The sequence below is a fragment of the Blennius ocellaris genome (assembly GCF_963422515.1).
Source record: "Blennius ocellaris genome assembly, chromosome: 4".
Classification (NCBI taxonomy): domain Eukaryota; kingdom Metazoa; phylum Chordata; class Actinopteri; order Blenniiformes; family Blenniidae; genus Blennius; species Blennius ocellaris.
The window spans coordinates 15741728-15754774 of record NC_137653.1 but is presented as its reverse complement, the minus strand read 5'-3'; the positions used below and the strand labels follow the sequence as shown (position 1 = coordinate 15754774).

Genomic DNA, 13047 nt, shown 5'->3' with positions numbered 1-13047 from the left:
GAGTGTGAGTGTGAGTGTGAGTGTGTGTGTGTGTGTGTGTGTGTGTGTGTGTGTGTGTGTGTGTGTGTGTGTGTGTGTGTGTGTGTGTGTGTGTGTGTGTGTGTGTGTGTGTGTGTGTGTGTGTGTGTGTAATGACTGCATGGCCCTTTTTCTCATGTCCACATTTAAATTCTGGGGATTTGTCAGTAATGTTGAGACAAAAATCTAATCCTTTGCACAACAATCATTAGAGTTTAAGGTAGAGAGCTGTTATACTGTAGTATCACATGACTGAGAATAATTTAAAGTTAGGCAATGACTAGTTATTGTTAAAGAGTACGTCTGTAGGAAAGTGTAAAGTTTTCTTTTGGAATGGAAAAACAGCTCAGTTTGTATCATTGTTGTGGGGATTTAAATATTTCCGGCAGGCCATCTTGTCATCTTTGACTCTAAATTAAATTTCTCACCTGGGAAATCAATAATTTTAGTATGAAGACATATTATAAAGATAGAATAGGAACATGCGTCAATAATAAGTCCCAGGAAGTGATGAAAACGCAGCTGTGTATGCATTTGTGTGTGTTTTCTTGATTCACCACACCTACCTGGCGAGGCAACAGTCGGTCTTCTGACCTAAAGGAGAAAGAAACAGGAAGTGGGGGAGGGGGGGGGGGGGCAGAGTGAAGGAAGAGAGTTATGACAGAAGAACCACACACACAGGCAGTTAGAGTAGTAACAGGAAACATAAGGAAACTGCTTCAGATTGAACAGGAACAGGGAAACACACTTCCCCCTTTAGCCCCCCCACCTCCAACACACACACACACACACACACACACACACACACACACACACACACACACACACACACACACACACACACACACACACACACACACACACACGGTTTCCTGTAAAGTAGTGGAAACAGCAATGCATGCAGCCCAGAGGAACCCCCCCCCCCATACACACACAGCTGCATCCACATATGGCCACTGTCACTGTGACCTACTCCAACAGCCTGTGATTATTAGATATATTAAAGCCATTCTGCTTCCCTGCATGGTCCTTGGTGTGTCCCACTGCACCACTCATCCCTCTTAGTTGCTCCCTGTTTAGCCTCTAGGCACCAGAGCATCCCCGAAATCCATCTCTATCCAACTGCGAGGCGGCCCGCCACTCCGGCTCACACACTCACACAGATGTCGACAAGGACAAAGTCTAAAAGGTATGAAGGACACTTTGGCACTCACTCTCTCCCAAGGTCTTGTCAATGAGGTCGTGCTTCGCCTCCAGCTTGGTGATCAGGTTCCTGCCTTCCAGAAACTCCTTGAGCTTCTACAACATACGCAAAAGACGTGTACAGTGCAGCGCATGTATGACATCTGCAACTCCTGTGAATCTGTGCTCATGACTGGGACTCACTGTGAAGTAAAACTGCTCCGTTTCCTGCTGGTTGGCCCGCCGCTTGGCCAGGCTGGGCTTGCTGAGATAGGACTCGCTGAAAGTGGACTTGACCGACTCCATGCTGTTGCTGTGATGGAAACACTCGGAGACGTCATAGTCCTCCACCGTCACCATGTCTTGAATGGTGGACAGGGTGGCCTCCATGGTTTTCTTCACCTGTCAGGCGGCCATGGGGGAAGACGGAACAAAATGTGAAACTTTCATTACAAGCGAACAGATGATGGAATGAAAGCAGAACAGATGTCCGACCTCTTCGTTCTCGATCTTGAGCGTGGAGAGGCGGGATTGCAGCTGCTGACATCTCTGGAGCAACTCGCTTTCTAGTGGCTGCTGTGCACACACCACACCCATCTGCAGAGACAAACATGAAGACCATATATCACAGTGTCATTATCTATCTTTCAGTCAAAGTGTTGGCGAAGCTGGATAAAACACCGGTAAAAGGCAAAGTGGAATAAATAGTTTGACCTATCTGGTGTACTACTGTAAGAACTACACTCGGGACTGGACGTCACACGAGCGCTGCATGCATACCGTGTCTCCCATGTGGGACTGGAAGTCAAAGCGAGCTGGTGGGCAGAAGACGTTGTTGTAGGTCTCCATCAGTTTCTGCTTGTCCCCATTGGGCTCCAGACTCTCCGCGCCGCCGTCCAGCGTCTCCAGGCCGGTGTGTTTGGACGTTTCCACGTTCTGTTCCGCAGACAGGTAGGTCCTCAGGGCACGGTGCAGGCTGGCGTGATATCCTAGGTCACAGCACTGACAGGAAGACAACCAACACAAAGGATAAATAAGTAGACTTTTTAAAAAAAATTTATTTTAATTTTTCACATTTCTACCAACAAAACAGCAAAAATAATGAATTATATTTGCTTTGTCAATCTTGTCCCATATTCATGTTTTTCACAGAAGACAAACAACAAACAGAGATGTACAGTACAAGATGTTCTGAGGCTAAAACAAACCTGGGAAGCCAAAATAAACACGGTAAAGTAAATGAACTCTTCAGGCCCACTGTACTAAAGGTTTTCTGTTTGAGAGTTGGTTAAATAAGTCCGGAAAGTGCTGCACTGCTTCTTTATATACCCGTTTTAGTTTTGTTCACAATAGCATATATTATTTTATGGACATGACCATGCAATGCATTTTATTAGTACTTTTTTATGTATGGAAAAAAATGAACAAACAGAAGTTTCTGATATAGTTTTGGGAAATGTTCCACCCACCACCTCCTCGCCCCCCCCCCCCCCCCCATTGTGATCGAGCTCTGGAGATTTTATGCAATAAATGTTATCGGATCTGTTGGTGCATTCTTGTACTATAAAACACCAAAATCCATTAAAACAATGCCTATAATCCAAGCGAAAGACACATGTTGCAGCGTCTTTGGAGTCCATTTCAGCAGAGAACAATCAAATACCTACTTGTCTGATTAATCATTATATCACTAACACTCCTTTTATCACATTCACAGCCAATGTGTCCAGCTGGTACGTGCCAGTTTTATAATTTGAAGAGCTACTGAGCAAGAAACCACCTAAACCTGACTAAAAAAACCCCCACAATGTTATGTCACTCAGTCACATTAACATCAACCCGGCTGACACTGATGCTCCAGGTTCACTAAATAAAGCCTAAATTATTAAAACAATAAATAAAGTGGTTCAGTGCGCGCCACTGACCACACAGATCAGCCTCGACGTGACAATGTCATGACAAATAAGCACCTGCTGCTGTCAGGTTTTATCTCTCCAGCTGGCATTGAAGACTTGGAGTCAAGCGGAAAATAGGTTGAATCTAGGGTGAGTTCACACTTTTTAGGTTTGGTGCAATAAAAACAACCTGCTGCAATCGATGTGCCAAAGTGGTTCGTTTGTTAAAAATGTGACGCCGGTTCCTGATGACAAGTCGAGGCCTCCCAGCTAAAGTACCCCGAATGTAGACTGTAAACAAACAGCTCAAAACCACACGGGATTTTATAGAATACGCAAAAGTTGCTAGTATGAGTACAATAAAATCTGCTTATTTGAAGCTTGCTCCTCAACACAAAGGCTTGAATCATAGACAAATGTTTTTAATATTGACCGTCTACATGAGGCCACAACACATCTAATAGGAAGTCATTGACATTAAAAGTCTTTGGATCTGGAAACGTGTCACGTTCGATCCTTTTCGCTTTCCCATAAAATGATGTAAAAAGCCAGATGACTCGTTCTGCTCAGAGGGACTTTACGAGTTCTCCATCCGATAGAAATACTTATGTTTCACTGCAAAGAATGGTGGCACCGGGTACAGAACTAAGCTGCAACTTGCTTTTGTTGGCTGGAGACAGTCATTGTATATGGGACACACTCAATCTATTTTTACGTTTTTAAGAAGAATACATAAATATTCAAAAAGCAAGTATCACTCAGACACATCACAAGGCTCTTTAAAAAAAAAGCGAAAGTGACCACTGACTGAAGTTAACACGAGACACTGATCGAGGAGCCACCGCACGCTTAATAATACATGTTGGCGTGTGTGTTTATACTCACATCAATGATGTCGGAAAGGTCATGGATGTAATATTTAAAGACACAACTGTTGGTGGCCTCCAGTGCAAGCAGGTACTCATTCCTGGCCTTAATGGCCTTCAGCTTGTTCTCCGTGTACTTTGCTTGTCTCTGATAAGAGAAAAAAAAAAAAAGAGTGGAAGGAGAAAAACAAGAGATTAAACGGGTGAAAAAAAGATGGACAGAGGGGAGGAAGGGAGAGGGATGGTAGGTGTTCGAGGGGAGACGCCTCAGTATCGATTAAGGATAACACGAAATGTTGAACCATGTTGCTGCGACGGGCTTCAGCTGGAGTAGACGAGGTGAGCAATAAGCCAGACGTGCACTCGTAAATCATTGATGAGACACGTGAGGTGGTGCGACAATAGGTAAGGCGCTCTAAAACCGCCCGTTTCCCCACCGCTTGTTGCCCTCCCACTTCCACTCCCCCGCCAGGGCGGTCGCGTCTCACCTTCTCCTTCATCTTCTCGATTTTTTTGACGCTGGACCGCCGGACAGGCTTCTCATCGCTCTTGATGCTCGCCAGCGTGTCAGGGGAGCGCGGCGTCTGCCGATCATCCTGACGACTGGAGCGCCCCATCTGCTTCTCCTCCTGCTTCTCCGCCTCTTTCAGCTTGGACTCGGCGTTGATGCTGTCAGTGTTGTACATGTGATATGTCTTCATCACCTGGCGAACAAGAGAGAGGAGCTCACGGATGTGTATTTTCCCAGTTTAAGCACACAATTCCTGCAGGTTTGGCACCAGATCAAATAGGAGGGGATTTTGCCATGTCAGCATCATGGCGAGATCTGAAGGTCAGCGCACAAACAGCACATCACACAGACTGACTCTTTTATTTTTTGGCCAGAACATCCAGCAGCGTCATTCCAAAACATTGCAGGGAATGAGTCACACAAGCGGCCTGCAATAAAGCAGCTTGGCTCTGCAGCAGACATTTAACCGTGAAGAGTTATACACACCGTGTGTGTGTGTGTGTGTGTGTGTGTGTGTGTGTGTGTGTGTGTGTGTGTGTGTGTGTGTGTGTGTGTGTGTGTGTGTGTGTGTGTGTGTGTGTGTGTGTGTGTGTGTGTGTCGGCCTCATTCCACTGACCACCACCAGAGCCATCATTATACCGTTCTGCTCCACTCCTTCCACAACGCTGCAGTCAGACTCACTGGTTTGGCCGTGAGCGAGCATGTGAGCGTCACTCCAACCAGATCTATTTCTATCTCTTACTATAGACTTTAATTACAGCGTAGGCTTGCTTTCATGGGCCTCGGCTAAGCGGAGGCTCTACACTTATTTTCTGGAGTAGAAAACACGCGCACACACACACACACACACACACACACACACACACACACAGACAGACTGCCTCAGTCCATTTTGGCACAGACATAAACATGTGGGCCCAGACACTACGATTCCTCACAACAGACTAAGACTCAACACTAAAACAACACTCACACACTGGCGTTATTAGTTTTGCAGGTTTGTAGTCATAAATTCAAAACTGATGAAGTAAAAAAAAAAAAAGTTTAAATCCCAAAGCATCTAATTTCATCTGAACTCGTGGAATAATTGTGCAGCTGCCCACACAAAATCATACCTGCTGATAGCTTTTGAAGTCAGGCTTACTGTCGACAAGTTGGTTTTGACTCAAAACCTGAAGCATCAGGAGAATTATTTAACACAGATGACTCAAAGGTTTTGAGTCGTGAGTCGGCTTTGTTAAATAATTCTCCCGATGCTTCACTATATCCTATGTACCTTTGTTTTTGTTTTTTTGCAGAAAACAAAGCATTTCTTAGCTAAATATTCCCAGTTCGAGTAAACGTTGTGCTTTACAGCCATTCTGTGTGGAGTTTGCATGTTCTCTCTGTGCATGGATAGGTTTGCTGTCGGTGCTCCGGTTTACCCCCCCCCCATAATCCAAAAACATGTTTTTGAGCCCATGTGTTCTTTCTCAGTTGATCTGCGGCGAGAATGAGAGAGTGTGTGACTGCCTGTGTTTCCCCACGGTGTACCTAGACCTTCCCATAGCAGGTGAGGAATGGAGCTAGTCCTCTGCAACCCTGAGCTGGATAAAGCAGCATTAGAGAAGGCAACAGAAAAATATGGATTATTTGGGGGGTTTCCTTACCGTATATAGCTCATTAAGAACTTTCATCAGGTCCTCTTGCAGCTGCACACCGACTTCTTTGCTCTGAAGAGACACAAAGAACAAGACATACGGATGTAAATAATCAGTTACAAATGAATCTGGCAGATTCTCCCGTTCGAACCACCAACCATCTTTTTTCCGTCATGCCAGAAAATCCATACACACTCACCCATGCGGTCAAATGACTTTCTAGCCATAAATCAAGTGTAGATTCTGTGGGTTGTTTTATTTATTTATTTATTTTTTTTAAAGAAGTCTCTCATCTGGATAAATGAGCACAACAGTGAAGAAGTTGATGGATGCAGAGGGAAGTTATAGATACTGATCTTTACAGTGGCAGAAAAAGGACAAAAGAGCCAAAGATGGAGGGTGAGATAGAAAATGTAGCATGAGATTTTAAAAAAAGAAGAGAGGAGAGAGGGAGGACAGGACAGTGTGATACAGGCACCAGCATTCTCCAGACATTAATTGCCAGGAGCGACTAGTGACTGATGACTTCATTACAACACAGTTTTCACACGTGATTCAGACAGATTCTCTTACATGCGTTTTATTTACACAGTTGCAAAATCACAGGCTTGTCTAGGAAGGCTTTGCAGTTTGTACAACACATGATACCTTCTATCTACAGATCCACTGGATGAAAAGATTTGTAGCCAGAGAAACAAGACAAACAAAAAATCTTCTTTCTAGATTTATGTTTTATCCAAACCAATCAGTTTTCTTCTAAATTATGATGAAGACGTAAATCCACTATCGGCACATCTTTGTCAGAATGTCAAGTCATTTTATAATGAACAGGATTCAAGGTTTCAGGAAAAGGCCAATAATGAGTTTCGGTTGAAGCAATGTTCTATTTTTAAAAATGAATGAATAGGCTAAATGTATTTACAAATAAACTGAAAGCAAACTGTTGCTCTGCTCATGCATTTCCCCCCCCCCCCCGTTAATCAACTGCTGTTTTTGCCAAACGAAGAGCGGAATGAAAACAAAAGCAGATTTCATACGGCACATGTCGGACACCCGTCATCTCCTGGAAAAGGGTTACAGGAGAAGATGAGGAGGACTGGAGGTTTATAAATGAAGAAATGTTCAAATCTGGCAGGGTGAAGGTGGCAGATAAGATCAAGATAATGTTTACATGATGAGGGGGGAGAGATAGATGGTTGACAGGGGCAGGTTGGATCAGAAGTAAGAAAAAAAAAAACCTTTATGAGAGGATTGAATCGGGCAGAAATGTTAACAAAAAGAAGAGATTTCAGAGAGGAAAGCTTGCATGTGTGGAGATTTAGTGTGACGCAGCAGGCGACAGTGGTAACAAGATAACCGAGGCTCATATTAGGTGACAACACTCTTGACCACAGCCAGTCAAAAAGCAATCAGCCATGGCTGTGCCCTGCCATCCATCAGCTCTGGATGTTGACCTTTGGACACCTCTCTCGCTTTTCTTTTTTTTTTTTTTCCATGTGGTTGTCTATTGGGGCACAAAGGGAACACAGTAGAAACATCTGGACCAGCATGCTCCATCTTGTCTCAGGTTCAGGTGTAGCTTTCACAGACTGCTCCAGTATCACGCTGCACCGCTTAACTCAATGGATGGAAGCCCCCCGACGCCGATGTGGATAGTCAAGTATGTCTTTGTGAGTATGTGAGTGAGGTTTGCGTCATGGCCCCTGGCATTGCTGGGAATGTTACAAATGAAATAATTATTGCTGTAATTGGCCATCAGAGCATTCGCCGCGTGAATGTCTGCAGTTTACAACCCAGACACGACGGGAGCAACTCGCCTGGCAAACAACAAACAGTATTGAAATAAAAAAGAGAAGGAGAGGCAGAGAAAGCCGCTTTTTGCGTGTATCAGACGGGCAGGGAAATGAAGGCGGAGGGTTTCCCATCGCTTGTATTCTAACCGTGAACGTGGTTCAAAGTAAACCTATCGGGTTGGGAATCAGCAGCAGCATCAGCCATGACATTCCACACACAGATGGCTTCACTTTGCTATCCACATACACACACGTCTATCCCTCGAAGGTGTCTTTTTTTTCCCCATCATCCACCCGCGGTACCTTCTCTCACTCTGGCTCTCACTTTACACTCAACTCCCAATATTGGAAGCTCCAATTAATTTGAACAGAAAATCGTGACTAAAGCTTTGCTGCATTCACCCTTTGAAGTGCCAGGAAAATTGCCCCGGCGTGCAGGAGTGTTCACCGTCTCGAGCTTGCGCGAAGCAAGGGGGGGGGGGTGGGGGGGTGTATGCGATTTGAAAGAGGTTGAATTAACAGTATTATCTTTGCATAATTGGCCTTCAAAGATTGCATATTTACTCTGATATATCCATCCTGATGATGAAGGACCATCTCACAGAGGAAAACTCTCCTTTGGTATTTGTTCTATCATGTAAAGCCTGTGCTTTCTATTCCTGTTCCTTTGTGATTCTGTTTTTCTGCCACATCTCTTTCTTCTTGTCTCTTTAATCTCACAGACTTGAGAGGAGCAGATCTGAGGAGACAAGAATAAGGCTTCTGTACGGAAACACAGACAGTGTAAACTCTCCCTGCGCGATGTTCAGCCGACTCGCTGTCAGTCAATAAATCAGCCACGACAGAAAACAGATGCAGGAAGAGAAGGACGTGGATTTAGCAAACCAGGCGACGGTCGCTGGATTTTCATCGTTTCATTGGAGCAGAGAAGCATAAACATAAGAGCAGCACCTTCTTTTTAAAGCACGGCCTCAAAGCCGACGTGTGGAATCCTCGCACAGATGACGGTAACCTCAACAGCGCATGAAATTAACGTGCGTTGGGAGAACAATCACATTACAGCTTCACGGCGTTTGCACACTTGCGCCTGCGCCCACCTTCTTGAAGAGTCGTCCTGAATCCTCGCTGATCTGTGCGAAGCGGGGGATGATGTTGTTGAGGTAAAGGTCGGACAGAGTGGCGCGGTCTCGGCTCTCCCTCTTCACCTGGAGCAGCAGCAGGTTCCAGCAGTTCACTGGAGACAAGATGCTCTGCTCTTTCCTGCAAACACACACAGATGGAGACTATTAAAAGGAGCAGGCAGATTTTTTTTTTTTTGGTAGATAATTGACCATCATCAAGTCTTTTTAACCTTCTAAATTAACCTTGTTATTCTGCTGATTACGGCTACGCAAACAGGACATGACACAAAGAGGAATGACGAATGCACTGATCAAGGAGAGTCGAGCGAATATCTCCTCTTGTACACAGATGAACAGATGCACCCACAGACACACACCCACAGTGTCTGTAAGCCAGCTTGAACATGGGATTCATCCAGGGTACAAAACCCAGCAGGAAGAGGTAGGGCTACCCCACAAGCACAGCTGTTGTCGGACAAAAAAAAAAAAAAAAAATACAAGGAGAAACGGACAGAAAAAGCAATCTGAAGGCTGTAGTTATTTTACTAGCTGCGGGATAGTTCCTCAGTGTTGTGCTGTCTTTGTTTCAAGTGTCCACAAAGCCATTAGGGGCGTCCATTCCCTGCTTACATGACCACACAACCACTTTTACAGGGCATTCACTCAGTGCGTGTGTGTGTGTGTGTGTGTGTGTGTGTGGTTGTGTGTGTAGTGTAAGTTATGGATGATCTAGTGGGGAAAATGGATTATGAGTGAGTGTAAGTGGATGAAAGAAGGCCTTTGTGTTGTTAAGAGGAGCTCTAACTGGATAGAGACCAAAGAGCTGCAAGGCATTGTACAACACACACACACACACACACACACACACACACACACACACACACACACACACACACACACACACACACACACACACACACACACACACACACACACACACACACACACACACACACACACACACACACACACACACACACACACACACACACACACACACACACACACACACACAGGGGTCAGGGAAAGTGGAACAGTGACCCCAAGCATACGCAATGTCAGACTGACAGAGAATGTCTTTGATTTGACTGAGGGGTATCGTGTGTGTGTGTGTGTGTGTGTGTGTGTGTGTGTGTGCGTGCGTGCGTGCGTGCGTGGTCTGAGATGAGTCAATAACAGTGATGTGATCAGCTGGTACAGGCAGTTACTGGTTTCGATGGTCAAATGACTAATTCACCGAGTGAAAGAATAACGTTGACAAGGAAAGACAAACAGAAAAAGAAAATCCACCTCCACAACAATTAAACGGACTAAACGCCGAAAGTCTCCGTTTAATGACGCTCGTGTGTCCACCACACTTTCGCTCCAGCTTCTCGATGCCGTCTGCGTCTTTTTCCGGCGCGTCTGGTTGCACAATGTAAAAAGAGGCCTGCAGTTCCTCTGTTGGTTAACATCGTCAGTCTTACTGCTTTCATGTGACATGTCATCCTCAAGCCACCGGTCATAACCTCAGCAAGCAGACAGCAGCACAGGGTGAAATATCACCGCACTGTCTCCGACTCTCTGTTCTCACACAAATGTCACCGTCTACTCAAAGGTCACATCCACATTAGTACACTGACTTTCTCTTTTTATTCTCAATATTTGACCACGGTGCGTGTGTGCGTGCACGTGTGTGATTGTAGAGGCACTATGTTTCCCACCCCACAGTCCAAGAACATGCATTTGAAGCAAAGAGTGACTCTGAATTGGAACTGAGTAACTTTAACTTGGAGCTAAAAAAAAAAAAAAAAAAGAAAGAAAGAAAAAGAACTGAATAAGTTGAAATTCTGATTCAACCTTTTACTTGATGTAAAAGTCCATAAAAGTTACCTATGCTATGACATTAAGTGCATATAGAAGTAAAAATCTAACCTTTTGAACAACTTCAGGATTTACTGTGCTTCGGCCAAGTGTCCGTTGGGACAATGCAAATTTGTGTTTGTCAAACATTAATTCCTGATAAAGTCGAGAAATGGCGAGGTGCATCACTGAGACAAATCTAAAACAGTTCCGTTATATGAAAAGGTAAAATAAACCCTGTGACATAAATTGCATTTTTATGTCATTTTCCCATCTTGCCTGAATAGCATCCAGGTAAAGTTTTATCATAATTTCATCACCTATTGAGGTTTTGTCAGACTGCAAGGGTAGAAAGTTCCTATAAATTTGAATTGAGAGATTTTTGACACTCATTTCGGCAAAGAAATGACTGTTGGTATTCTTTAAGTGGGAACAAACAACTAACACATTTCAGAGTGGTCAAAGTGGCTGTGGGTTTTTTGCTGCTTCAGAATGGTGAAACTGGTCAAACAGATTAGCATCCAGAAGTGCTTTGAATGACTGTCTGACTTGTGAAGGCTTCTCTGTGTGACCAATCAGTCTGTCAGCCTCGGGGCACGTACACACACACACACACACACACACACACACACACACACACACACACACACACACACACACACACACACACACACACACACACACACACACACACACACACACACACACACACACACACACACAAAATACAGTTAAACCATGTAAACCCCCCCCCCCCAATAACTGCTGCATGCATTTTGCCAAATAGCATGAATACCAGTGGTCTCTACGGGATCAACACACTCACAGCCCTCAGTGCTTGGAGCACCATCAACACTTGGCTGTACAGAGAAACAGAAACGCACACACCTACATTCAGATGCGCACAAATATACACACACATAACCGGAAAATAGCTGAAATTCCAGTGTGGCACCCCAGACAGAGCAGCAGCAGATGTAGGGCAAGTGGTACACAGATGTTGGAATAAAAGGAAAGAAACTGGGAAGTCAGAGAGGGGCATAAAATTTGATTCTACAATATTGAGATTGACATTTCATAGTCTATAAATTTTGCCTTTGTGATGTGAACGGACTGGGTGCGGATGGATGTATATTCTGTATGTTGCCCACTCTTTTCCTTCAGTTTTCTTCCCTCCCCCAATATGAGACCCACATACACACACTCTCAGTATTGATCTGAGCTGGAGGGAGGGTGGGTGTGTGTGTGTGTGTGTGTGTGTGTGTGTACTTGGGGGGGTATGTCCTCGCAGTTGGAATTGGGTTTCGTTTAGAGGACCTATTGATCTCTTTCAGTCTGTGTGTGTGTGTGTGTGTGTGTGTGTGTGTGTGTGTGTGTGTGTGTGTGTGTGTGTGTGTGTGTGTGTGTGTGTGTGTGTGTGTGTGTGTGTGTGTGCACTGTTGGTGAGCGATGAACGCGAGTTGGCACATAGTGGGTAAGTTGTTTCTGGAAGGGGGGGGGCATGCTGCATAAAAACAGAAAAGAAGAAGAGAGAAGGGGGGAAAAAGAGGAAGGAGGTTGTCGAGAAGGCCACAGTTTCAGTTGACAGGAAGTGAAAAAGAAAGAAAAAGACTACCAGAAAAGGAGAACACTTTTATCTCAGTTTATAAAGTATATAAAAGCGCCAACACAGCCAAAACAGCCAAAACATCCAAAACAGCCATTAAAGATTTAAGAAGAGAGACATTAGTAAGAAGTGTAAACCCTGTCAAGACCAGCATGGTTCCAGTTGGTTTCCTACACAATGAGGTCTCAGTGAATCATTTCGTTTTGTGCACTTGACTCCATTTGTTGTGTCTTTACTGTTGGAGCATCTGCAGAAGCCTGTTTTATCCACTGGCATCAATTTTGAGGAGTAAGCAATTACTGATGATACGCAGCTGTCCAGCAAATTATGCAGCTATTTATGTCTCAATGGATTGTTTAATGATGTATTAATGATACAGTCGTAATGACCCCAGAGTTCTACAGCTCTTTGAAATCAGCAGACGTGATCAGTTTTTAGTTTTTAATACACTTGTCCGTCTAATGTCAAACGCGGGGCCGAAACTGGACCCACCAGAGTTCCCAGTCCAACATGCTGGTTGACCCGAGTGGAACTTTTACAAAGGAAAATTAATAACTTCTGTTTCTGGGTTA

The 13047-nt window shown here is 44.5% G+C and overlaps 1 protein-coding gene across 1 annotated transcript in view; it reads right to left on the bottom strand.

Moving 5' to 3' along the window:
* The window catches only part of srgap2 (SLIT-ROBO Rho GTPase activating protein 2), a 55853-nt gene that overhangs the window by 12194 nt on the left and 30612 nt on the right, over positions 1 to 13047 (bottom strand). The window contains exons 3-11 of the mRNA XM_080495014.1: positions 9004 to 9166; positions 6123 to 6185; positions 4450 to 4665; positions 3981 to 4109; positions 1981 to 2202; positions 1696 to 1797; positions 1405 to 1602; positions 1233 to 1317; positions 585 to 612 (exon numbers count right to left, since the gene is read on the bottom strand). Coding sequence (XP_080351140.1) covers positions 585 to 612; positions 1233 to 1317; positions 1405 to 1602; positions 1696 to 1797; positions 1981 to 2202; positions 3981 to 4109; positions 4450 to 4665; positions 6123 to 6185; positions 9004 to 9166 — 1206 coding nt within the window. The remainder of the gene's footprint in view (positions 1 to 584; positions 613 to 1232; positions 1318 to 1404; positions 1603 to 1695; positions 1798 to 1980; positions 2203 to 3980; positions 4110 to 4449; positions 4666 to 6122; positions 6186 to 9003; positions 9167 to 13047) is intronic.